Genomic DNA, 27,782 nt, shown 5'->3' on the forward strand with positions numbered 1-27,782 from the left:
AAGTAAGCTCCCAAGACCTACCAACACGATAACCAAGGATGAAGGGAACTTAGAACATTTAGTGAAGGGAGGTGACCGTAAGTCGTGGCCCCAAGATAAACTGCAGCAATGGAAGTTTTAATTCATTCCCCTAAGCTATCTTGCTATTTTCCTTCTAAGAGGCCCCTTAGGAATTGTGAACATGCATGGAAATTAATGTCTGGCACAAGGTAGAATGTAGTGGGCACTGGAATATGCTACCCAAATCTCAAGGGTACATACAGCTAGCAGTAACACCTTCAAGCTCCCTCCCCTTTCTATATACAAGGTTTTCAGTCATGGAAGCAGCCTGAAGCCACTTTCCTCAAGTGGCAACAGTGACTGAAAACAGAAGTAGTAGGCCATTTCTTCTAAAAGGAACACTTCTAGGGACTCCAGTAAGGAGGCTTTCTCAGATACGACGCAGCCTGAGGTTTTCCTACCAAATTATGTTTTCCTTGTGCTTACCAGAAGCCAAGACCTTGGAGGATTGGCGGCTACACATGGCCTTCTCAAAACTCACCACTGCTACTGGGTTTTCAAGAGTTCTCATCAAAATATCTGGGCTGCTGCCCTGACCAGGAGGCTCAGTTGGTTGGTGAATTATCATGTATACCAAAGGTTGTGGGTCTGGTCCCCAGCTCAGCCACATTCGGAAGGCAACAGATCAATGTTCCTCTCACAGTATTTCTTTTTCACTTCCTCTAAAAATTAATGAACATATCCTCAGGTGAAGATTTTTTTTTAATTAAAAAAATTTAACTTATGAATTTCCTGGCTTCCACTTCCCCTCCCCTATCCCCGAAGTGTTCATGGGCCTGTTCACAGAACAATCACGAGTAATGGGTCGCTGCTAGTGGTTTGTAGATCACTCACAGCAGCACAAGTCATGTTCCTCTAGTGTATAAAGTATTAAAAGTACTGAACAACAAAGCAGTAGAAACCACAGAGTATATTGCAAGACCTACGCAAGATCCTAGGAATTCACCCCGTGGGCCTTCTAAGTTACTTTCAACCATTCTGTGAATGTACATATTTAAACTAAAGCCAAAGTGATGGTGTAAATGAGCCATTTTCCACCGGTATGCTGCAAGAATTTTCAAAATGCCCGATACCCATCTAGTCAGGGGCAATGACCTTTGCCCTTAGGTAGTCAAAAAAAAATGTCAACAGCCAGCACAATAGCTGACTAATGTCAATGACTCAAAAAGTTTTTTTGAGTCATACTTTTTTTTTTTTTGGTCAGACCAGCAAGAATGTATTTCCTGGTGTACTGCAGAATTTGTCATTTGTGTCATGAGATGAAAACGGTTGAAAATCATTGGTTTAACTATATATAAACCTCTCTGTCCCTCAGTTTGGCTTTTATTGGAGGTAATCTTTTGGCCTCCTTGTTATAATGCATCTCAACAGAGACAGCTTCTGGCACAGGTAACTTAACCCTGACTGAATTTAACCCCACCCCTAGACTCATCAAAAAGATCTTGACAACCTACACCTATCTCTTTGATACAGCATCAGACCCAACTCCTCTGAGAGTTTTATTTCTTTTAAAGATTTTATTTTTAGACAGGGGGGAAGGGAGGGATAGAGAGGGAAACATCAATGTGTGGTTGCTTCTCACATGACCCCTACCAGGGACCTGGCCCACAACCCAGGCATGCACCCAGACTGGGAATCAAATCAGCAACCCTTTGGTTCGCAGGCCGGCGCTCAATCCACTGAGCCACACCAGCCAGGGCTGGGAGTTTTATTTTTGTTTACCTATATACATTCCCAGCCTGGAGAATTTTTAAATGATAATCAGACATGGCATGACAAACATGGGAGCAGGAGTAGGGAGCACCGAGGAGAGGCAGGCTTTAATAAGGTCCTACCCTTTCCGTTTACTTCTAACAGGTCTTTATCTTATCCTGCAAACCGAACCCCAAGTAGGTTACTGAAAATGTATTTACTTCTTGGGATCAAAATATATCCTGCCCCATTTTCTCTTTCCCATCAGAAACAGCTCCCTAAGGACCCCCCAATACAAACCAAACATTCAATCAACTGTTTTATATTTTCATAACATTTTAACATTTAATAGAAACTATATACAATAACTTTTTATGGTATTTTACATAAGATAGTCACCACAGAAATTTACATAGGTTAGAAGCAAGATGGATGGTTAAGCAGGGCCCAGTCCTATGGGCTATTTTCCGTGGGGGGAGGGGAATCAGATTACCCAATTAGGTGCAAGGTGAGAAAAGGCTAAAACACAGGCTGTTAGATAGCAATAACCAGACACTGGGCCCATCAACATCCCAAGAGTACACAGCTCCCACCTAAACACCGATCTGGGTTTATTCCAAGACTTGGGAAATGCCCTTATAAAGATGGCTTTCCCCGTAGACACAGAGTCCCAAATATTCACTAAATCCCAGCAGCTGTGACAGGGTTCTCCCGTCTCTTCCTTGCCCAGAGAGGGAAGACACTCACAACTTTTAGATACTACTGGTCCCTTCCCCCAAAATGTGGTAGATGTTTGACTACAGCACGAAATAACCCAGAAGAAAAACCAACTAGTCTGGGTTTGTCCTTTAGAGAGCGAGCTGGTCAGAAATACTTATTTAATTAAAGAATGGGAAATTCAAATCCTCCAAAGTCAAATGGTTCTCAAAACAAACTATCAGCTGACAGAAGTGTGCTCTGGCTTCCCATTGGCAGTAGCCACTCCACTTTGAGGCAATGGTGCAGAGGCTTGCTCAGAATTTCGAGATCCCTGCAATCTGCACCCATCTCCAGCCATCTGCATATGGCCCTGTTAAAAGAAAGTCACTTTGGTTACAAATGCATCTGTCATGGTCTGAGCATGAATCTGACTTAATAATGTCCATGTATCGGAGCAACAAGAACAAGAGTAGAACTAAAATAACTCTGGGCAGTTGTTCTTCCCCATACTTAACTGTCCCTGACTCTTAAAGCCAGAAGCCATTACTTGAAGCATTCCTGAGGCTCTCCCAGTGGGAGGGAGAGCTGTGGGCTGTCTCTTCCCAATGAAAACAGCCATTCTGTGCTCATTTCCCAGAACCACCAACGGATCACAGGAAGACAGTCCTCTGGGCCTCTGCTTGAAACCGGCAGTTATAGTGTAACTGCTGGTCTTCAGTCAGGGCCATTCAAATCCCTCCCACGGCTGAGAAAGAAACCAAATCACATTACCTACCCTTACCCTACGATGAAAATAATTCCGGTGCTAACCTCTCCCTTAAAAGGAACAGTTTACCTAAATTCTTTGTCTAGTTAACTAAATAAATTTGTGTCCTGCTCTCTGAGATGCGAAGCAGGGTTTCTCTCTGGTGACCTGCCATCTGGGGCACCTTCAGTCTCTGTGCATGACAACCGTACTCACTGCCCGGAGTACAGACTGCTGGCTGCATGACTACATGAGGGAAGCCTGGCTGGGGTTGTTCTTCACTTGCCAAAATATCCACGGGAACTTCAGCAGTGTCTTTGATGAAATGATCTTCAAGGGTCAGTGAAGGATCAAAAAGCAAGGGTGAAGGAGGACACTGCATACTGTCACCCACAACATCCAAGTCCTAGGAAAAGAAACAGAAAAGCCTATCAGCAATACCCAATGCACCAATCAGCTCAAGGTGGCATGTGTGTCAGCAAACCACAAAGTAATTTTCCCATCTTCCCTTACCCCTTACCTACCCTAAATCAAAAACTTTCCCTTAATGTCCAGAAAATTGGATAAGATCCAAAAACACTAAGCCTTTTTTCTTGCTGCCACATATAAAGCACACACCACCATAGTAGCTTTAAAGAGCCTATTTTTTTCAATCAGCAAAATTGCAAATTAAAGTGAACTATTGCCTTAAATATTAGACAATATGAGATTGCTTGATTAACAATCTTATAAGCCACAAAGCAAGCCAGTAAGCGAAAGTGGGAGGAAAGGGAGAGAAAAAAGAAATGAAGGACAAAAAACTCAGTCCCTCTTAATGGCTACAAAATAGTGTTTTGGTTAAGTCCCTATATCCACAGAGCAAGTTCCTGATTCTTAAACTTAACATTGTCCAATTGCTGTTAAAAAAAATTAAAAGACATGATATTCTATAAGCTGTTTCCTCTAATTGAATTGGTCATTCCCACTGGGGTCCTGAATGGCCAGCGGACAACAGGAAGACACTGCTCTTGGCTCCTGTTTGAAACCAGTAGCTATGATAAACCACTGGTCTTGATTCAGGGCCTAAAGCATTGCAAAGATGACGTGTAGGAGACTTTCATGGCACTGCTTTCTAAGAGGCTTCTCTTAAACTCTCCTGCCTAAGAGTGAAAATTACCCAAGGGCTTGTATTCCCCCAGGTACAATCCACTTTATACAGGCTCTGCTTCCAGCAATCTAATTTCACAAGAAGCTCCCCCAGCTCACTTAGTGTATGCTTTTAAATAAATCTTAGAAGTTCAAATCCTTTCCCTTTCTTTGGTGTGTGAATCACCAGAAGCAGGAATCACATCTTCGAAATAATTAAAAAAAAAAAAGAATGTAAGTAAAAGAATATTGGACTTAAATCTGCTCAATTTAAGCAGAAACACAGGGAAAGGGATACAGTCAGCTACGTAACTACCTAACATTCATCTCAGGTGTGTACTTTTCAGAAACTTCTATAATACCCACAGAAACCAATGTTCTCACATGGTAAGACAGTTAACTATTTTCTTCAATTTTTTACTACGCAAAATTATGATAGAAGTAACTTGGAATTTAAAAGAACCTATTTAAGTGGCGAGGCAAAAGGTTTTGAAATCTCAAGATGACAATGGCCTGGAAATGTTTTCAAAGAAAGATACTGGAAAAATATATGAGAAAGATACTTTTCTCATATATTCAGTGTTGTCTATTACAAGGATTAAAATTGGGGAAAAGATTCTAAAATAAGAGAGGAAAAAACAATCAGCAGAAATGCTTACCATAACAGGAATGTTAAGAGACACAAAGATCAAAATATTTTAAGAGAATCCATTTTTCTTCCACTCTCAAAACCTCCCTCACACACAAATAAAGCAAAAACTCAAAGTAACAGGGTTAAGTCAGTAGGTTGTTACTTGCCAAATATCCTTGAATCAAAGCATAGAAAACAGATGAATGTAATATCCTGAATTTTTACCCATATTAATAGCTCATAACTGGCCCTCCCATGAAAAAAGTTGTTAACAAGTTATAGAAATGATACCTAAGAATACGCACAACAAAATTGCTTGGTGAAATTCATATAATTAAGAAATTGTTACTTCCCAGCAAAATTTTATACTAATATATAAAGAATTTGTGAGAAGACAAAAATCCTTTTCTAAAACTGAATTTTGTTCCAACATTTTCTTGAGAACTTTTACCTCCAAAGATTTAAGAATAAAACTACTTTTTAATAAGTTATGTGGTTTATCAAAAGTACATTAACGTGAACAGAATAGATTACCAATTACAAATAGCTCATTGTTTACCATTTTTACCTCTAACCAAGATTTACCTTAAAAACCCATTGGATTCTCAAAAGTAAGGTTTTTTCCCCTCAACATTCTTTTAGAAATCCATGCCCAAAATAAATATTAAAAAATCTGACATGTATTTTTAAATACTTTTTAAAATTAAGAGTACTAAAATGTCAGGTTTTGCCTATAGTAGTCACAACTTACAATCACTAACACTTTGTATACATTCTCCAAAGAGCAAATAATAAAATCTTCAAACATATTGGAAGAGTTGTATTTTCTTAACTCTAGATTATCAAAGGTTTGAAAAAGAAAACATCATTTAAAACATGGGGAAAACAAGTGAAAGGAGGGTTAGGGTCCAAATGGTCCAACAGAAATGGCTCTGGGAATGACCAGATGACATAAACACTAATAATCTAGTAGATTCTATATAAAACACATGCTAGTTTTACATATGTACATTAATATTTGAAGAGAATTGGGTGATGTACTGGTTATTTTTTAGACCCTATAGAGCTTCTTGTGTTACTAAGTTGTTTTTTTTTTTAAAGATTTTATTTATTTATCTTTAGAAGGGAAGGAGAGAGGGGGAGCAATGTATGGTTGCCTCTAGTGCATCCCCTGCAGGGAACTGGCCTGCAGGGAACCTGCCTGCAACCCAGGCATGTGCCCTGACTGGGAATCGAACCGCGATCCTCTAGTTCACAGGCCTGTGCTCAATCCACTGAGCTACACCAGCCAGGGCTTGTGTTACTAAGTTTTAAAAATAAAGGTACCCCTCTGGGTTTCCTTCACATGTAAAATGAAGGAAGTGGACAAAAATCTGTCCTCCTCAATCAAGGGTGACCTGTTCACTCACTCTCTGCAACATAATCTCAGTGGAAGTCTGGGAAACACTAGAGTACATAACCTCTAAGGTCTTTTTCTAGTTCTCATATTCTATGAATCTGTGTGAAAGAAACTTTTTAAACAGTAACTATAATCAGGATTATAAAAGCTTTATCAATGAATACAAATCACAAATTTATTATACTTGTACACTGCATATAAAGGAAGGGGAAATCATAAAAAAAATTACCATCAGTTTATTCTTAATGCCATGTTTTTCAGCTATTACCGTAACCTAGTTTTTAGTGTATCTTGAGGCCACCGTATATACTAACCTTGCCTCTGTCCTTGGCAAACAATCTTGCAACCTATATGGAATTTTCCATTTAGATGTGTCCCCTTAAACATATTATGTAAGATACCTTTATTATGAAATGCAAGAGACATATCTTCAGAATAATGAAGACCTTTATCCAGAAGATTAAGCAAAGTGCCAAGACAAAGATGCAATGTCAATTGATCCTTAGTCACATGGTAGGGTAGTGCCAACCAGGGAAACAAAATCTGAGCTGGTTTATGGGCTAGTGCTAATGGAAGAACAAGCTGAGAAAAGCAGAGTAGTGTACATACTTAGAAGGCTATAAAAGTAAATACTCAGGGAGATCAATGCTGTTCTAGTCCATTCACAATAGAATGTGTAATAACATCAGAACTGAAAATTAGTAACCAGGGCCAGTGTTGCTCAGTGGACTGAGGGCAGGTCTGTGAACCAAAGGGCTGCCAGTTCGATTCCCAGTCAGGACACATGCTTGGGTTGTGGGCGAGGTCCCCAGTAGGGGGTGTGCAAAAGGCAACCGCACACTGATGTTTCTCTCCCTCTCTCCCTCCTTTTCTCTCCTCTAAAATAAGTAAAATCTTAAAAAAACAAAAACAGTAACCAAAGGTAAGTTTAGAGTAATTTATTGGGACACACGTTAATCTGAAAATGAAACCACTTACTATACAGCCAAAACACAAGTTTACACTGTCAAGAGTAGCAATGTCAGAACTTGTTGGTTTTATTAGTAAGATTCTGGTGAATCACTCACCTTGTGGATGGGTACTGAATTTCTTGGCTACACCAAATCCAACCATAATCTTGACTTTCCAAATTCCTTTAGTTTTTACAGTTTCCCTTATTTTCTCAGAAAAACTTCTGCCAATTTAAACTGTCCATAAATGAATAGGCTAACATACACATACAACCATGTATGTATCATTTCAAAAAGTTTATCAACTCTCCTAACCACAAAAGACTAACCTATTCTTACCATTAATAAATAAGGCCTTGCCTCAAGGGCCAACCAGAGCAGAGCTTCTCTAACTTACATCACTGAACTCCAGAGGTAAACTCTCAGTGGGCTGAAGCTCAGCAGCACTCAAGTACAGATCCATGGGGCCGGCTTCCAGATCGTCTGGCACAGACAGTACCTGCTCGGGCTTATACATCTGAGGAGGCAACTGGAAATGCAGTGGGCAGCAGGGATCCTCAGAGAGGCTTACAGGAACTGGTTTGTTGCAGGGTACCTCTTCAGACCCCTGGCAGCATTTGAAGAGAACCTGATTCATATCCTGACATATATCTGTAGAAAAACGGTCAAGGGAAATAAAATGGATCTATGGGAGGAGGTACAAAATAGAGGAGGTGTCTGCCATGAAAACTCAAGGTATGGACTACACAAAATAATGGGTTAGATTGGATATAGAACCAAATGCGGTTAGCAATTTTTCTAGTTCTAGATCTACCAGTAATTTAACACTAGTCCCAAACCCCCATTTCAAAATCCTAGTCATTTAAACAGGAAACATTAATCTTGTTCTCTTTATAAGGTCAAACACAAAACATTTAAAAATACAGTGCTAAGAAAAGAGCAACAATCCTAGGAATCTACACTTATTCAGAAGGAACATGTCAAGAAAAATTCAAATAGCTTACTGAGTCCTCTACCAAACACCTTCCAAGAGTCCAGAGTCGAGAGATATACAAAGTTGTCTGTGCTCCATTAAGCAGACTGGCAAAAAGTTTGCAAAATCTCTTTGAACCTTGTTTCCAAAATGTTTATTTACATGATAAATTTGCTTAAAGCAGCAGAGGGCTGGGGAAAATGAAAGCTCTACTAATAGTGACTAAAAGGAAGTAAAAATATATTTCTATACCTTTTTGGGGGGAGGGAGGGGTGTTAGTGCAGGGGAGTCTCCTGTTATTATGCCACAGAGAAAGGGAAGAAGGTAATTTCCCTTATGAAAGCCCATGGAAGAAAGTACTCCAGGAGTGCTCCAGCTCTAACATGATAACCTAGGGCTAGAAGCAGAAAAGGGCTATTATTTTCCAAGTTGACAAGAAGCTCTGTAAGATGAATCAAAATTGAAATCATTAAATAAAATAACAAAACTCCAGTTCAAGTTACTCTACAAAACACATTTTACTGGACTTCTGCCAAGATGGAGGCGTAGGTGGAAACACATTGCCTTCTGGCACAACCAAGTTTAAAAACAACAAAGTTTTAGCAACAAAAATGCAGCCAAACCATAGAAAATCAAATTAGATGGAAGTATGAGAACAGCGAACCCTTCAGCCAAACTGGTAAGAGGGGCAAAGCCAACAGCAGAGCAGGGTCGGGCAGGAAAGACCCACCTGACCAACCCGGGTGCACCGGGCAGCCGTGGGCGGATCCCAGGTGTGGAGTAGCAGCAGGCGGACCCACTGAGGGCTGACCACAGTCACACATTCGCCCAGATAAACCCCAAACCAGTGAAGGAGCAAGCAGTGACATGGACTGCCCAGTCCCCAGCACCAGGAAGTGACAGAGGGGACCACCATTGTCTCTCTCTGACCCTGCCCCCACATACAGAGTCACAAACCAGCGACCTGGGCGGCCCTGCCCTGGTGAACACCTAAGGCTCCTCTCCTCATGCGTAACAAGCACGAACAGATCAAAACATGGCTCAAGAACAACTCAGAGCCCCAGAGCCAATAAATCTAAGCGACCAAGAGATAGCTAATCTTTCAGATGCACAGTTCAAAACACTGGTGATCAGGATGCTCACAGAACTGGTTGATTTTAGTCACAAATTAGAGGAACATATGAAGGCTAAACTAATTGAAATGAAGGGAAATGCACAGGAAACCAACAGTAATGGAAATAAAACTGGGACTCAAATCAAAGGGTGAACCAGAAGGAAGAAAAAAACGACCAAACAGAAAAGAATGAAGAAAAAAATTCAAAAAAATTAGGAGAGGCTTAAGAACCTCCAGGACATCTTTAAATGTTCCAACATCCGAATTATAGGGGTACCAGAAGGGGAAGAGGAACAGCCACCAGTGGAAAACTTACCTGAACAAATAATAAAGGAGAACTTCCCCAATCTGGCAAAGGAAATAGACTTCCAGGAAATCCAGGAAGCTCAGAGTCCCAAAGAAGTTGGACCCAAGAAGGAACACACCAAGGCACATCATCATTACATTAGCCAAGATTAAAATGAAGAAGAGAATCCTAGAAGCAGCAAGAGATAAGGGGGCAGTCACCTACAAAGGAGCTCCCATCAGACTGTTAGCTGATTTCTCAAAAGAGACCTTACAGGCAAGAAGGGGCTGGAAAGAAGTATTCCAAGTCATGAAAGGCAAGGACCTACATCCAAGATTGCTCTATCCAGCAAAGCTTTCATTTAGAATGGAAGGGCAGATAAAGTGCTTCTCAGATAAGATCAAATTCAAGGAGTTCATCATCACCAAGCCCTTATTGTATGAAATGTTAAAGGGACTTACCTAAGAAAAAGAAGATAAAAAAGATGAACAGTGAAGGACAGCAAACTCACAGTTATTAACAACCACACCTAAAACAAAAGCAAACTAAGAGGACAGCTAGATCAGGAGTGAACCACAGAAATGAAGATCACATGGAGTGGTTAGCTACAGAGGAGTGGGAGAAGGAGAAGGGGGGGAGAAGGTACAGAAAATAAGTAGCATAGATGGCTGGTAGAAAATAGGGGGAGAGCAAGAATAGTAGGGGAAATATAGAATCTAAAGAACTTAGGACACGTGGTCATAAACTAAAGGGGGGAATGGTGGGAGAGGGGGTGTGCAGGGTGGAGGGGAATGAAGGGGAGAAATAGAACAACTGTAATGGCATAATCAATAAAATATATATTTTTAAAAAACATTTTACTGAAGTGTTATCATTTCTAAAACTCCTGACTGCACAGTTATTTTCCTATTATTTCAAATATAGGCTTATTTTTAAGTAAGAAAACACAATTGCCTATAAACTGATTGTATCCAGGATTATTGAAGGTCACCTGGAATTGAAAAATAAATTAAAAAAATGAAATTATCCAGTCAAGATGGAGAAGTAGGTAGAAACCCTTTTGCTTCCTCACACAACCAAGAGGAGGATAACCACCAATCTAAAAACAGTAAACAACCAGAAATGCCAGAAAATCAAACTGCATGGAACTCCAACAACAAAGGAATTAAAGAAACATTCACCCAGACTGGTAGGAAGGAGACAGGCAGTCCAGTGGGGAAGAAGACCCTTGGAAAGGTGGAGGACAGTGCAGGCCTGTAGGTGGGGCTGGCTGAGAGGTCCTCTGGCAAGGCAGTGGACTGAATGGGAAACTAAGACTTGCAGCTAAATATAAACTACAGTGGGGGTTGCCATCGTGGGAGAAACTCCCAGTCTCACAGGGAGTTTGGTGGAAAGTGGGGCTAGAGCTGAGCAAGTGAGCAGCTTTGTTCCCTCTCTGGCCCCTCCCCCACAGGCAGTGGCACAAGGCAGCAAGGAGGGTTGCCCCACCCTGGAGAACACCTAAGGCCCCTCCCCCAGCCCCACAATATAACAGGGCATCAAGACAAAGAAATATGGACTTCTGGCCAAGATGGAGGCGTAGGTAGACACACGATGCCTCCTCCTGCAACCAATATAAGGACAATTTAGAAACAAAATAACAATCAGAACTGACAAAATTGAACTATATGTAAGTCGGGAGAGCCAAGGAGCTGAAACAGATACATTCATCCAGACCAGTAGGTGGGGTGGAGTCAGGCGACCATGTGGAGAAGGGTCACAGTACAAGAAGCAGCAACACCAGACACGCAAGGCACCCTGGATGTGCAAGACGGAAGCAGGCAGACCCTTGGTGCATAGGCAAAGGTTGGAAGACCCCCAGCATGGGGTGGCAGCAGGCGGACCCAGCGAGGGGATAAGAATGAAGCGAGGTACTACATGCAAGGCAGCTGGCTGACTGGGAAGTTCCACATTCACATGCATATAACTGGGGAGGGAGACAGACCTCGTAATCCAGGGTCCCCGTGCAAGGAAACAAAGCCTCGAAACACTAATTGAAGACACCTCTGGGGGTTGATGCATAGGAAGAGATGGCTAGCCTCACAGGAAAGTTCGCTGGAGAAACCCACAGGGTCCTAGAACATACACAAGCACACCCGCCCGGGAACCAGCACCAGAAGGACACAGTTTGCATGGGGGAAGCAGTGGAAGGAACTGAGGTCCTACAGAGAGCGAAGTAAGTGCCATTGTTCCCTCTCTGCATCACAACCCAGAGACTGGGTTGCCCCACCCTGGTGGGCACCTAAGGCTCCGCCCTTCAGTACATTAACAGGTGTGACAAGATTAAAAAAGTGGCTGAAACAGAAGAACAGATCAAAGCTCCAGAAATAGCACAACTAAGCGACCAAGAGACAGCCGACCTATCAGATGCAGTTCAAAGCACTGGCGATCTGGACGCTCACAGAATTGAATTTGGTCGCAAATTAGATGAACAAATGAAGGCTACACACTAAGTGAAATGAAGGAAAATGCACAGGGAACCAATAGTGATGGAAATAAAACTGGGACTCAAATCAATGGAGTGGACCAGAAAAAAGAAAGAAACAACCAAACAAAAAAGAAGAAAGAAACAAGAATTCAAAAAAAAATGAGGAGAGGCTTAGGAACCTCTAGGACATCTTTAAACGCTCCAATATCCGAATTATAGGGGTACCAGAAAGGGGAAAGGCACAGCCACCAGTGGAAAACTTATTTGCACAAATAATAAAGGAAAATTTCCCCAATTTGGCAAAGGAAATAGACTTCCAGGAAATCCAGGAAGCTCAGAGGGTACCATAGAAGTTGGACCCAAGAAGGAACACACCAAGGCACATCATCATTACATTAGCCAAAATTAAAATGAAGGAGAGAATCCTAGAAGCAGCAAGAGCTAAGGGGACAGTCACCTACAAAGGAGTCCCCATCAAACTGTCAGCAGATTTCTCAAAAGAGACCTTACAGGCAAGAAGGGGCTGGAAAGAGGTATTCCAAGTCATGAAATCCAAAGACCTACAACCAAGATTGCTCTATCCAGCAAAACTTTCAATTAGAATGGAAGGACAGATAAGGTGCTTCTCAGATAAGATCAAATTCAAGGAGTTCATCATCACCAAGCCCTTATTATATGAAATGTTAAAGGGACTTATCGAAGAAAAAGAAGTTAAAGAAACATGAACAGTGAAAGGACAACAAACTCACAGTTATTAACAACCACACCTAAAACGAAAGCAAACTAAAAGGACAGCTAGATCAGGAGCAGAAACATAGAAATGAAGATCTCAAGGAGGGTTAGCAACAGGGGAGTGGGAGGAGGAGATGGGGGGAGAAGGTACAGAAAATAAGTAGCATAGACAGTAGATAGAAAATAGATGGGGGGGGGGCAAGAATAGCATGGGAAATATAGAATCTAAAGGACTTGAGACACATGGTCATAAACTAAAGGGGGGTAATGGTGGGGATGGGGGGGTAGGGTGGAGGGGAATGAAGGGGGGAATAGAACAACTGTAACAGCATAATCAATTAAAAAATTAATTAAAAAAAATTTAAAAAGCCAAAGAACTTAAGACACATGGACATGAACTAAAGTGGGGGAATGTGGGTGGGAGGGGATGTGCAGGGTGAAAGAGAATGAAGGGGGGAAATGGGACAACTCTAATAGCATAATCAGTAAAATATATTAAAAAAAGAAAGACAAAGAAATATGACCCAAATGAAAGAACAGATCAAAACTCCAGAGAAAGAGCTAAACAACAAGGAGACAGCCAATCTGACGCAGAATTCAAAACACTGATAATCAAAATGCTCACAGAACTGGCTGAGCTTGGTTAAAAAATGAAGGAACAAATGAAGGCTACCCAAACTGAACTAAAGCTAAATATCCAGGGAACTAACAGTGATGGGAAGGAAACCAGGACTCAAATCAACAATTTGGAACAAAAGGAAAACATAAACATGCAACTGCAACACAATGAAGAAACAGGAATTCAAAAAAAATAATAAATGAGGAGAGGCTTAGGAACCTGTGGGACAACTTTAAACACTCCAATATTTAAATCATAGGGGTATCAGAAGGACAAGGAACAAGAAGTTGCAAATTTATTTGAATAAATAATGAAGGAAAATTTCGTCAATCTGGCAAAGGAAATAGACTTCCAGGAAGTCCAGGAAGCCCAGAGAGTCCCAAAGAGGAACACACCAAGGCACATCATTATTAATTTACCCAAGATTAAAGGTAAGGACAGAATCTTAAAAGCAGCAATTAGGAAAGCACAGTGTTACTTACAAAAAAGTTCCCATAAGACTATCAGCTGATTTCTCAAAAGAAACCTTACAGGCAAGAAGGGGCTGGAAAGGAGTATTTGAAGTCACAAAAGGCAAGGACCTACAGCCAGGATTGCTCTACCCAACAAAGCTATCATTTAGAATGGAAGGGCAGATAAAGTGCTTCCCAGACAAGATCAAGTTAAACGAGTTCATCATCACCAAGTCCTTATTATATGAAATGTTAAAGGGACTTATCTAAGAAATTAAAGATCAAAAACTATGAACAGTAAAATGACAACAAACAATGATCAACAACTGAAAAAAGAAAACATAAACAATGAAAACAAAACTAAGCAAACAACAGAACAGAAACAATATCAGAGAAATGAACAACGCATGAAGGGTTTTCAGTGGGAAAGGGGAAGAAAAGAATGGGGGAAAGGTACAGAGAATAAGAAGCATAACTGGTAAGCATAAAATAGACAGGGAGAGGTTAAAAATGGTATAGGAAACAGGGAATTCAAAGAACTTATATGTACAACCACGGACATGAACTAAGGGAGGGGTATGCTGGAGGGCTGGGGGCTGCAGGGCCGAGGGGGGGATAAAGGGGGAGAAAACTGGGACAACTGTAATAGCATAATCAATAAAATATACTTAAAAATAAAATAAAATTATAAGGTAATTTTTTAAAAACAAAAAATCTAATTAACACATCTGAATTTTTAAACCAAATAAAAATTCTTACATAAAGCCACTTTTTCCAATCCATTATTCTAAGACAGTGCTTCACAACGCTGGCACAACTAATGACACTGGCTGCCCCATGCACTGTAGGGTGTTCGGCAGCATTCTGACATCTACCACTAGATGTCAGTAGCATCCTTATTCAAGTTAGAACCAGCAAAAATGTCTGCACATTGCTAAATGGGACGAAATGAGCCCCAGTTGAGAATCTCTACTCTAAAGGAAGAATAAATGATACAAAATAGATATTTGTTGAATGGAAGTGATTGAATGAACATATGAATCCAATGAGAACAGTTTCTATGTACTTAAAAAGCCCAATCTTAAATTACTAATATTTTAAAATGTTAATCCATTGAAATGAAATGTTTTAATGAAAACTTTTTTCATGGAACTTAGAGGACTATCACAAGTCACTTATTTAATAGCACATTTCCTGGAAAACCTTCCCCTCATCTTCTCCACCCCCTTTCCTTTCAGATGGGGACAACAGAGGAGAGAAGGGAATGGCTGACCTACACCTAGTCTGTGTCCTTCACTTTCAGTCCAGTGCCGTCTTCATTAGACCACAGTAAAGAGTTAACAGGTCACCACTGGCAGTTGCATCTTCCTCTGGGATAAGGACTTAAGGAAGGGTAAGTGACTTAATCAACTATGGAGTGGAAAAGAGCATAAAAGAAAAAATATTTCCCTCTTCTTTTCAAACATTTCATTTTCAACTCTGCTTTTTAAAATACTAATATTCTAATAAACTGTGAGAGTATATAGTACTATAAGAAGTCTAAAATACTCCTTAGTACCTGTAGATTGGGTTTTTTCTTTTATCTTATAATGTAATTCAAACCACTGAAGAAAACCTAAGGAGTACAAAGCAGAGGGGAAAAAGGGCATTCATAAACCCAGCTTCCAAAAATAGTCACATTTCTATTATACTCCCTCCCACTAATTTAGTTCCATGTAGTTAAAACATACTTTGCAGAATTCCATATCCTATTTTTGTTATCATCAAATGTTTCCCATGTCATTCATAAATTTTGTTCAATGTTTAATAACATGTTCCATGTTATGCTGTATCATAACTTTCTTCATCTCTAAAAATTTTTAAGACAGCCTCCAACTAGAGAAATTTTATGTAATACTGGTCTGCATTTAATGATCTTAAAATAAATTCTCAGAGGTGTTGTTTTCATATCAAAGAATATGAATATTGTCAAATTGCTTTGTTATATAGTTTATATTCTTGCTGGAAGCATTTAGAAAGCCCATTTCACCAGAGTGTTACCAACTTCTGAAACTGACTCTTATTAAAATCATATATATCAAATTTATAGATTAAAACATTTGTTTTATTTCCTATTTCATTGATTTAAAATAATGATAAGCCGGGTAGGGCTGGAGAGGTGGGCTGAGATGGGAGTAAAAGACAGAAAACTGTACTTGAACAAGTAAAATAACGAAAAATAAAAAAAATAAAAATAAAATGATAAGCACTATTCAACTATCAGCCATTTCTATTTTTAAATCTGTCCAAAAATAGCCTTTTCCCAATTACATTTTGGGCATTCGAGTTTTTAATTACTTTGCACAAGCATTTTATATAAGGACAATAATCCCTTAAGGAGAAATTTGTTGCAGTAACAAATTTGTAATATATTTGGTAAAAATAGAATAAAATGTTTCCCTTTCAAAAGACCAAGGGAAGGGTTCTCCTCTTTCTATTGGAAAAAAAAAAAAAAACATACTTTTTACTTGCCAAATGTTCTATCCCTTGCCAGGTAAATGAAATCCAGCAAGACTTATGCCTTTCATATAATTAAGATCATACTGAACAAAGGCTTTTAGAATGAAAAGTAACTTCCTCAAACAATGTCCACAATAAAGATGTACTTACACCCCACGATAAACAGTTCAAAACTGTTTGTGGCCTGATAGTAGGTACAGTCCCACGGCACCATCAAAAGATTCTATGATGGTTCAAAGGCAAATTATCTAGAGGGTAATCATCCCATTTTTGTAAATAGAAAGTTTCCAATTTAAATGAAGTCTAAAACTACAAGTTAGGGCTTTGACCATATAAAAGGGTAATATTCAAAGGAGGCTCACAGTTCAGAATTATTCTATTGTTACTAATAGAAAACTCACTGTAATTTTTTTGTAATAATTGAACCTAACAGTGTTATAATTCTAACAAACAGGTAATATCATGGACCTCTGTATTTTGGAATCCCAGTATTAACTGCCTACAAATAAATACTAGCCCACATCTATTATCAATGACCCAGATGTTTCTTTCTAATGAATTGACCATTACATTTTCTAAGCTCTGAAATGGCCAACAGACCATAGAAAGACATTGCTTTAGGCTCCTGCTTGAAACCAGCAGCTTCAGCCAACTGCTGGCCTTGATTCAGGGCCAAAGGAAAACAAAGTCCTTAAATTTCACAAACTACGAGTTTCCCACTAGCCTTCAGTCTAGCTAGCAAATTGAACAGAGTAAAAAGATACGGGTAAGGCAGTGTCTGGTCATTGGAAGAGACTGATTAGAACAACGAACATCATCCACAAAGGCCAAGCACCTCTGACTGGAACGAGTGGTATGGGCCTAAAATGGAAAAAACCAGGTAAGTAAAAAAAAAAAACCAAAAAATAAGCAAACAATTAAAAAAAAAAGCCACACACCAACCCACATAAGAACATACAACCAATTATCTAAGAATATTTAGTTACAATATGTTAGAAAGAAATATCTTTAAATGCTAGAAAATTCAGCATTTAAATTATTCACCAACACTATGTAAAAGAAAAAAAAATTTTAATCAAAAATTTAAAATTGGAGCGCGGGCCTGGGAATCAAGCAACCACGGTTCGATTCCCAGTCAGGGCACATGCCTGGGTTGCAGGCCAGTTCCCAGCAGGGGAACACTAGAGGCACACTAGAGGCAACCATACACTGATATTTCTCTCCCTCTCTCCTTCCCTTCCCCTCTAAAGATAAATAAATAAATAAATCTTTAAAAAAAATTAAAATTGACAAATGAATCAACCTTAATCTGATTCTTACTTCTCCTTATTATGAAAATGTGATACAGACTAATGGTTTTAAACTAGTTTATCTTTTAGCAGAACACTTTCCAAATTTTAATCTTATGTGGAATCTCAAAAACATAAAAATGAAATTACTCTTATTAAATCGGAGACTGAGAGCCTAAGAAACAAATTTAACAGTGATCATGAATTCTCTTCCTATCAAACCTTACTTTGCCATATTCATTGCTCCTATTATTCTACCCGTCTTTCTGCCTTCTAAAACAAGGTTCCCAAGGAACTTGGGCTTAACCTGTGCCTATTTCTGAACTAATTAATTTCTGAACCAAAGAACTGAGAACTCTATGGCAGCCCCTCAGTTTGCAGATAAGAACAGAGGCCCAGAGAGATTACCAGTGCAGGCACAGAACTGGTCAGGAATGAACTGAGACTAGAACCCACATCTCTGGATTTCCAGATAGTATTCTTTTCAATATACCCCCGCCCAGTAAGTCAGAGCCAAGACTATCCAACAGTGCTTGGACGATTACCCTAACTTTATAAATAAAGCAAATGTATACACCTTAGTCGTGTATACACCTTAGTCATGTATACACAAACTACCTGTTGGGCGGCACCATCTGTTGCCAGCATTCTGCGTTCCTTCAGCTGCCTATGTAGTAAGGCTTCCACTCCATAGCGCTGACGATACCTCCGAAGACATTTGAGACGCTTTAAGTTCTCTCGTTCTTTGGCCAAAAGTCCCTCTGGGCCAGTCAGGAGACTACTACCTGGAGAGACACAACAGTCAAGATGTTATCTGCCACGCAACCAATTAAGGGCTCATCGCCAAAATAATAAGAAGTAAAAAGAAAAATCTTGGGCCATAAGATAGGCAGTTTCATCAAAAGCAAACTCTCCTCCACTAGACACCAACACAGAGATATAACTCTAACTACTACCCACATGCAGGTACACGTCAGACCTACAACAGGTTGTTGGAACTAGCATAAAACTCACCTAGAGCTTCATGTTCCACTTTGCGATTATGTAAGTAACGCCGCTTCTTTTCTTTGAGCAGATGCTGAAGTCGTTTAAACTGATCAATGTATAAAGACTGTAATCGAATTAGTTTCTCACGCATGATCAGGGCCACTTCTTCAGCTGTGTAGACACCAGCATGTCTGGAATAAACAGAAAATTCAGCAAAGCATAAGAAAACACAGTAATAAAACTCAAGCTTAAAAAAGAGAAAAGGGTAACTATTAGACATTTTTTTTTTTTTTTTTTTTTAGAGCTGGGGAGGGAGAGAGAAAGAGGGAGGGAAACATCAATGTGTGGTTGCCTCTTGGGCATCCCCTACTGGGGAACCTGCCCAGCAACCCATGCATGTGCCCTGACTGGGAATTGAACCCGCAATCCTTTGGTTTGCGGGCCGGCACTCGATCCACTGAGCCACACCAGCCAGGGCTAGACATTATTTAATAAGCAATCAACTGCTGAGGCAATCACCTTATCAAAAACCTTTTCACACATCTTACCAAACTGTTATTTTAAAAAATCTCCAAGAATGAACATTAATGAATGTATGATCTCTAAATATAAGGAAGGGAAGATGTTTCATTATTTTTCCCAGTTATTTGAATTATGTTTAAAAAGAAGTAAAGCTATAGTACACTCAAAATTTTTACCATCTATATTTCATCTAATACAGAAAAATCACTTAACTCTCAGGCACAACCTAAAAGTGTTCAATTTATTGTAGCATGTATCTTAACATATTTTAATTAAAGTACAAAAGATTAAAAGATTATACCATCTAGTTTAAAAACACGCCCCTATTAAAAAATATATATTCCTATATTGGAGCTTCCCTATGTGGGCCCTCAAACACTGGCCACAGTGGCTTGGCTAAGGCTAATCACTGTCCTCAGCTCATTTTCTTGATAACATTCTCAAAATACAGTACCCTGGGTTAAATCATTATCAAAACTCTTAGATGATCCACATCAACTTTATTAAATTTTGCTGCCAATTATAAGTTAATAGATTTTTTTAAAAAAGCTATTCCCCCAAAACCAAATCCCTTTATTCCAACAGTCACAAATATAAATCAAGGTTTTCTGTTGTTGTTGTTTTTTTAATCCTCACCTGAGGATACGTTTATTGATTTGACAGGGAGAAGGAAACATCAATGTAAGAGAGAAACATCAATCGAGTGCCTCCTGTTCGTGCCCCAACAAGGGATTGAACCTGCAAACCTAGGTGTATGTCCCAACTAGCAATTGAACCCATAATATTTTAGTGCACAGGATGTCACTCCAACTAAGCCGCCCAGCCAGGGCAATATAAGTCAAGGTTTTAATGTCAGAATTCATCTTCAAGAAATACACTTCTAGTCAAGATGGAGCTGGTAAATGTGATACTCAGAATCTCCCACGAGCACATCAAAACTACAACTAAACTACAGAACCACCATCATTCTGAACCACCTAAAATCTAGCTAACAAAGTCTTCCAACAAAGGATATAAAGAAGCCACACAGAAGCCCTCACCAGGTAGCTCACGTTGGTCAGAGCATCGTCCCAATACGCCAAGTTGCAGGTTTGATCCTGGGTCAAAATTGTCTCAGAGGTTCCTAAGCCTCTCATTTTTTTTGAATTCTTTTTTTTTTTAAAGATTTTATTTATTTATCTTTAGAGGGGAAGGGAAGGAGAAAGAGAGGGAGAGAAACATCAGTGTATGGTTGCCTCTCAGGTGTCCCCCACTGGGACCTGGCCTGCAACATAAGCACGTGCCCTGACTGGGAATCGAACCACGATCCTTTGGTTCACAGGCCAGCGCTCAATCCACCGAGCTACACCAGCCAGGGCTTTTTTTGAATTCTTGTTTCTTGTTTCGATCCTGGGTCAAGGCACATACAGAAATCAACCAATGAATGCCTAAATAAAAAATAAGTGGAAAAACAAATCGATATTTCTCTCTCTTTAAAAATTAGGCCTGGCTGGTGTGGCTCAGTGGACTGAGTGCTGGCCTGCAAACCAAAGGGTCACTGGTTCGATTCCCAGTCAAGGGCACATGCCTGGGCTGCAGGCCGGGTCCCCACTAGGGAAGTGTGCAAAAGGCAACCACACATTGATGCTTCTCTCCCTCTCTCCTTCCCTTCCTCTCTCTAAAAATAAATAAATATTTTTTTAAAGAAATCAATCAACAGCCCTGGCTGGTATAGCTCAGCAAATTGAGCACAGGCTGCGAAATAAAGGGTTGCCAGTTCTATTGCCAGGCACATGCCTCAGTTTCGGGCCAGGTCCCCAGTGGGGACCACGTGAGAGGCAACCACACATTGATGTTTCTCTCCCTCTCTTTCTCCTTCCCTTCCCCTCTAAAAATAAAATAATAAAACTTAAAAAAAATAAAACGTAAAAAAAAAAAATCAATCAATAAAAAAATTTAAAGACATCGCATAGAGACTAGTAGAGGGGGTAAAGACGCTGAACAGGCTAGTCCCAAACAAAAATGCGGCAGTCAAAAATCAGGAGGGATAGCTTGGCTTTGGAGGTCCCCCTAAGGAGTGAAGGCCCCAGGTGCATACCACATCCCCCAGCTCCAGGTGACCCAGAGCTGGGAAGAGAAGTCCCCAAACCTTCTGGGGTAGCAATACTTATACCAGACAAAATAGACTTAAAAAGGCTGTAACAAGAAATGAAGAAGGACAGAGCAATTCCACTTCTGGGTATTTAACTGAAGAAACCCCAAACACTAAATCATGTATATAAAAGATTTTAGCTGGGTGGGTGGGCTGGGATGGGAGTAAAAGACAGAAAACTGTACCTGAACAATAATTAAAATAAAAAATTTTAAAAAGACTATTTAAAAAAAGGTTTTTGTACACACAAACATACACACATTTCCGTATGTTCACTGCAGCACTGTTTTACAATAGCCAAGATGTGAAACAACCAAAGTGTCCATCAACAGACGAATGGGTAAAGTAACAGTGCATAACAATGAAACATGACTCAGCTATAAAAAACAAATCTTGCCATTTGCAACATGGATTGACTTATAAGAGGTTACTGTGCTGAGTAAAGTCAAGTCACACAGAGAAAGAAAAATGCTGTATGATTTAACTTGTATGCGGTATTTAAAAATCAAAATAAACAAACAAGCAGAACAGAAACAGACAGATGCACAGTACCTTCTGATGACTGTCAGATAGGAAGGGGGATGGGCGAAAAAGGTAAAGGGATTAAGTACAAATTGACACATGAACAAAACCAAAAGGGAGGGTGGAAGCAAGGGAGGGAGGTGGGCTTATAGGGGGTGAGGAGAAAATACAGACAATGTAATTAAACAATAATTTAAGTTTAAAAAAAAACTACAAATTGGTAGTTACTGAATAGTCACAGGGATGTAAAGCACAGCGTTAGGAATAGAGTCAGTAATACTGTGATAAGTATGTATGGTGTCAGATGGGTACTAGATTTATCAGGGTGATCACTTTGTAAGTTTTATATATAAATGTCTAATCGCTGCATTGTATGCTTAAAACTAAGGCAATATTGTACATCAACTGTAATCAAAAACTAAAATTTTGTTTTAAAAAGGAGTCCCCTTATATTCCATTAAATAGTGTCTCTTACTGAAAGTCATTCTCCCAAATTTCTTTGTTTTGGTTACAATGAAGATGCAAAACCTGAAATGACCTTTACCAAAACAAGTTCTGGTTGCTTGCAAAAGTCATATGATAAAATGTTTTTTGTTTTTTTTTTTAAGTAAAAGAAGCCCTGGCATGTGTGGCGCAGTGGACTGAGTGCAGGCCTGCGAACCAAATGATCACCAGTTCAATTCATAATTGGGGCACATGCCTGGTTGTGGGGTGGGTCCCTAGGACTAGTGAGAGGCAACCACACATTGCTGTTTCTCTCCCTTTCTTTCTCCCTCCCTTCCCTTCTCTCTAGAATAAATAAAATCTTTTTAAAAAGTGAAAGAAATATTTAACAATTACTCTTAAGCTAAAACTTCACCAGTATTGGATGTTTCTATAAATAAGCTTTTAAAGATCATTTTACAAACCAATTAAGTAAATGGTCACGTTGAAGGAAATCACATATAGTAACTCCAGTTAGAATACATCTCTAATGACATCATCGTAAATACAAATAATACCCTTTCTGAAACAAGCAAGTGAATATATGCTGTAAATCGTTACTGATACAAAAAGTGGCCTCAGTTATGACCAACACTGGCACCAAAGATGAACATTTTTGGTTAAAAGAATTTCATTAAACCCTTGTATTAAATATAACAAGGCAGTAATATGTAACCATGTAAGTACGAACAGACATTTAACTCTTACATTCCTAAAGATGCAAACATTTTTTTAAATAATCTCAACTAAGAGAATTAAAGAAAGCCTTGTATTTCACTGCTTAATAACTGCATGTATTTAAGGTTTTATTTTTCCCCTTTGGATGTTCCCTTTAGGAGGAACTGACATCAAGTACCTAGCCATTTTAATATTTATACATCTCATAATAACTTAACTGGTATTTGGTTTATACAGCAGTATACTGTAAGTTAAGTTAGTGTGAGTATGGCCCCCAAAGACGAATCTTCCCTAAGTTACTAACAAAATCAAGTTTCCAGACATTCCAAGCTGAGTGTGTACCACACCAGCAGTCACTTTGTGACCCCTCAAAGCAGCAAGTTTGGCATTTCTAGACGCACAATGAAAAAAAAATTTTAAATGCACTTGGCATAAAGTTACTACTGTGAGAGAATCTTGCCACAAACCAAATATTCCTTCTCAAACTACTTAGCTGACTGCTCACAAAAGTACTTCCTGAACTGCTGACTACAGATTACTCAAAAGACAGAGATGAAATTACTCAGAAAATGTAACCCTAAATGACTTCTTTTAAACCTCAGAGTCTAAGGTAATGAAGAAAACTCTAAAAAACTGAAGTTCAGTACAAGCTAATCTAGAAATTCATACCTCTCCCACTATTGACATACTTTTACCTAAACTGACAGTTTAGTGTTCAGAGACAGAAGTCAGAAAGGAAGAAAAAAAAAAACCCTAAACTAAACCCAAACCATGAGACAGAGAAATAGGAGACTTTGGAGTAAAAATGTTTTTATGCTTCTGCAACTCCTAAGATGATCATGGGTTATGTAAAGAGAGGAACCTTGGGAAGATATAATTAGGCTGATCACTCACTTCCTGGTTTCTAAATCACTTTGTCTTTCTTAGGCATGAAACCAAAGGAAACTCTTGGCACATCTTTTTATTTTTCTTTAAAAAAAAACCATAAAATGTAACTCTGTAAAAATGTAGTTATTCAAATAAAATCACTTTATTATTCCTGGGGTTTAAGCCAAGAACGCATTCACATAGATTTTCTCTTCTCGCCCTGGCCAGGTGGCTCAGCTGGTTGGAGCACTGGTCATCCCATTCACTAAAAGAATGAAGGTTCAATTCCCAGTCAGGGCACATACCTAAGTTGTGGGTTCAGTCCCAGTGTGGGTACCTAGGGGAGGCAAGTGATTGACGTTTCTCTCTCTCTTAAAAAAAAAAAAAAGTCCTCTTATCTAACTGATGTAAGCATTTCTCAACCCACCTCCCACTCGCATGTCTAAGAAATTTTCTATTTTCTCCCCTATACTTTCTCAGGTATAAAATCTGACATCCATAATTTTCCCAAATTACAAGATTTCTAAAAAAGAATCAAATCCTGCCTTGAAGCAAGATGGTAATAATTCATACTTTAATTTAGAGAAGCTGTTTCTGCTCACAAATAGCTGTCTTCAAACCTCTTAGGTTATTAATCTTTTAGTAGTATGCAACACTACATTCCACATACTAACTACATAAAATATTTAGAAGCCTTATGTGGAATTACAACTTACTTTAAGGGATCTTCTTGATCACTGTCTATGCTATCAGCTTCACTGTCAGGGTCACCTCTCCATGTCTGATCCACAGTAATGGGTTCCTGCTCCCCATCACTCCAGCTGTCTTCATCTGAGGCAAGGAAGGGAGAGCAGCCATTAAGACTTCCCACCTCTGTAACTCCACCACACAAAACTAGATGACTTAACACATCAACCCAAATCTTAAAATTAAGTGAGTTAACCATGCCCTCAAAAGGACAGGAAGTCCAACTCAAAACTCTTTCCTGAAATTACCTTACCTAGCAAAGATAAGTATAAGAACAGCAATGAAAAAAATAATCATAAACTCAGGAACATAAACCTAAGCAAACACTACTTCAGAATTGGTGAACACAGCAATCCTAGAATCTCACCAAATTGATAATGAATTATTGTTATCAAGTACTATATACATTCAAGGTACTGTGCTAAACCAAAATAAGTTTGTTACCTTTCTTCCTCCTTTTTCATTCTAGAAGATCCTTACCCAGAATTCGGCTGGCTTCACTGCGACTGCTTTCTGGCGTCTGAGACCCCAACTCCGTCTTAGCATATGAGCTCAGCTGGCACAAGAGAGTTTCACCCATAGGCCCTGGATTGTTCTTTTTCATTTGAGCATGAAGTGCCAGAGCATTTCTACGGGCATGTTCAGCACAGAAGGACACCCTATGGAGACAAAATATTAACATTTTATACTCAAGATTCTTTCTTGAGAAAGTTCAATGATTTTCACATTCAGTGATCTTTAGATCATTTTCAGGAAATCAAAATGACCATTATCTTTATTTATAAATACTTAAAAGTCCAGTGAGGCAGAGTAATTTACTGGCCCAAGGTCAGCTCAACTATTTGGTTTTACTAAAGGAAAATACTCGTAGCCTAATCTAATGTACTACCCAGCAAACAAAAATTCCAACTATAAAAATGATGACACCTCACAACACTCAAAGAGATCCACTTTCATCTTTCAAAACTGGTTCTGGAAGGAAACTCTACATTTTACTTCAATATCAATACAGAGCAGGTAATACATGATGTCACACACAATTTTAAAATCAAAAGGGTATACACAGAATTATCTAGACAAGTTATGTTCCCGTGTGGATCTTTGTACATAATGAAAGCCATGAAGCCTCTCCCAGAAAAATGAACATTTTGTGTATTATTTAACAAGGTTCAGAGATGGCCTTGCAAGGGACACCAGAGTTAAGAAAAATCTAGAATATCCCTTTATTTTAAAGATAAGGGAACGATCCAAAGGGATGATCTAAGAGACCCAACTGTAAGTCATGTCCTTCCACTTTTCACCGTTTTAATTTCTTTTACTTTCCAAGGATATATTCATAATCCCAATTTTACATGCAGGTAAGCTAAAAACTCGGTAGCTACACCCAAGAGCACAGCATACCCCATTCCACTTTCACTTTAAAATGACAAATACAAACAAGAAATATCTACACATATATACCCATCTTTCTTCTCAGGCTTTGGGGCAGCACAAGGGCATCTCTTTCCATTCTTCGTCGAAATATAACTACATTGCTTGAAGGGTGCATTCTTGTCTTCAAGGATATGCTTAATGCAAAACTCCTGCCCCTCCAGACGAGGTAGCGAGCATGGACGATGAGTGAATGAACAAGAGAGGGGCTCCTGAGACCTGGGTACTGGGGTGATCCTCCCCCTATTGGTCGGCAAGACGTGGATCCGAATCCTGTTCATATCAAAACCTGCAGGATAACACAAAAGATCAAAAAGCCCTCACCCGGGCCAAAAATGCATGCCTCCTCCACAATACCCAGGCAGGCTGCGGGCAGTTTCTGAAGGACAGAGATTAAGTCCCTCTCCGTATTCCCCCTTGGCCCAGGTCTCCCAGGCATTAGGGTTTTTGCCTCACCTCCACTTACCCCTCCAGGCCACCCGCCCACCCCGAACACCAACCACCGCGTCGCAAGGACTCCCACTGAAGCAAACGAGCAGGAAGCGTCAGCGCCAGCCCCACGCTACAGCAGCAACGCCGCAGAGCTGCGACTCGCCGCCGCCGCCGCCTCCCTGCGCGCCGCCTTTGTCCCGGCCCGCCTCAGAGCTCACTGCTGAGCCTAGCCGTTCCTCAGCTGCCCGTGCAAGCGCCATTTTGTACTTAGTCTCTGGGCACCAGAGAATCTGGATCCTACGAGCCCATAGGAGAGAGCCCCCGATGCTGACTGAGGCAGAGTAGCAGCCCGCTGAGGGCGAAAGTGGTGAAGCAGCATGCCTCACAGCAGAGACGAAAACCAAGCACAGACACCTTCTTACCCGTGCAGCCTAGCTGCGCCACGCCGCTCACCCTTACTGGGGCCGATAGCAGCGTCTAACTCCACCAAGCTCCTTTCCGGGCTCCCAACCGCCGATTGGCTACAGCGTTCGCGGGGGCCCGCCACCATTGGCTGAGGTCAACTACCTATCAAGCCTGGGGGCAGGGCCCTGAGAAAATGTGCGGCTGGGATAGGTGAAATGACCTATCCGTCTCCCAGAGACTCCGCCCCAGGCAGAGGGAGGTGGCCCGAGCGCGGGGTATGGGGTATTTCCTCCTCACAGCGTGGCTGGTTTGTAGAATGCCGTTAGGCGATCTGCGGGATTTGCGCGTAGCTTTCTCAGCACACCTACACCACCGGTTTAAAAAAAAAAAAAAATCAGACGTTTGACACTGTCTATACAGGAAAAGACCTTAGTTTTCTTTTGTGAGCAGTTCATTTACTGAAACATTTTTCTGAGTTTTAACTAAGTGTGGAAATTACATATGTATGTAAACATTTATTTTCCAAACAATTTTAAGAGGTAAAGGCTATTAATCTCCATTTTACAGATATCTGAGGAAAAGAATGGGCTAACATGTAGTAAATGGAGGAAAGAGGCAAATTTGAACCCAGCCCTCATTCTTTATCCCTTTTCGCCTCTCATCATAAAGAGCATTGTACTGACAATAATGGAATATGAGTTGTGGTTTATGCCGATTCTCTAAAATTCTCAACAATACCATGCTAAATAATGTAAATGGCAGGCACGATCCCAATTTTATCATCTTTTGAGAGGTTTTCTTGTTAAAAGAACCTCTCTTTTTCATCTCTTGTAGAAATGAACCAA

At 40.0% G+C, this 27,782-nt stretch overlaps 1 protein-coding gene and 3 non-coding genes across 6 annotated transcripts; all 4 read right to left on the minus strand.

Moving 5' to 3' along the window:
• Positions 1-1,572: 1,572 nt before the first annotated feature.
• Positions 1,573-27,043, minus strand: KANSL2 (KAT8 regulatory NSL complex subunit 2). Of its 3 annotated transcripts, XM_037135752.2 has the most exons (10): positions 26,955-27,043; positions 26,131-26,389; positions 25,150-25,328; positions 24,639-24,753; positions 18,747-18,910; positions 18,351-18,517; positions 17,208-17,304; positions 7,699-7,952; positions 3,483-3,602; positions 1,574-2,821 (listed from the first exon to the last, which is right to left on the minus strand). In XM_037135752.2, the coding sequence occupies exons 2-10, from the start codon at positions 26,379-26,381 to the stop codon at positions 2,690-2,692; spliced, it is 1,479 nt and encodes a 492-aa protein (XP_036991647.2). In that variant the 5' UTR covers positions 26,382-26,389; positions 26,955-27,043; the 3' UTR covers positions 1,574-2,689. The 3 variants fall into 3 exon arrangements, with proteins under 3 accessions (XP_036991660.2, XP_036991647.2, XP_036991654.2); XM_037135765.2 differs by lacking the exon at positions 26,955-27,043 and having other exon boundaries at positions 1,573-2,821; positions 7,801-7,952; positions 26,131-26,572; XM_037135759.2 differs by lacking the exon at positions 26,955-27,043 and having other exon boundaries at positions 26,131-26,571.
• Positions 3,042-3,179, minus strand: LOC119043560 (small nucleolar RNA SNORA2/SNORA34 family). The gene has a single exon (XR_005081447.2). It is a non-coding gene; the product is annotated as a small nucleolar RNA SNORA2/SNORA34 family (small nucleolar RNA).
• Positions 4,128-4,261, minus strand: LOC119043559 (small nucleolar RNA SNORA2/SNORA34 family). Its single transcript, XR_005081446.2, has one exon. It is a non-coding gene; the product is annotated as a small nucleolar RNA SNORA2/SNORA34 family (small nucleolar RNA).
• Positions 16,983-17,119, minus strand: LOC119043557 (small nucleolar RNA SNORA2/SNORA34 family). Its single transcript, XR_005081444.2, has one exon. It is a non-coding gene; the product is annotated as a small nucleolar RNA SNORA2/SNORA34 family (small nucleolar RNA).
• Positions 27,044-27,782: the final 739 nt, after the last annotated feature.

The sequence above is a fragment of the Artibeus jamaicensis genome, unplaced genomic scaffold, assembly GCF_021234435.1.
Source record: "Artibeus jamaicensis isolate MK-2021 breed Jamaican fruit bat unplaced genomic scaffold, CSHL_Jam_final contig_233, whole genome shotgun sequence".
Classification (NCBI taxonomy): Eukaryota; Metazoa; Chordata; class Mammalia; order Chiroptera; family Phyllostomidae; genus Artibeus; species Artibeus jamaicensis.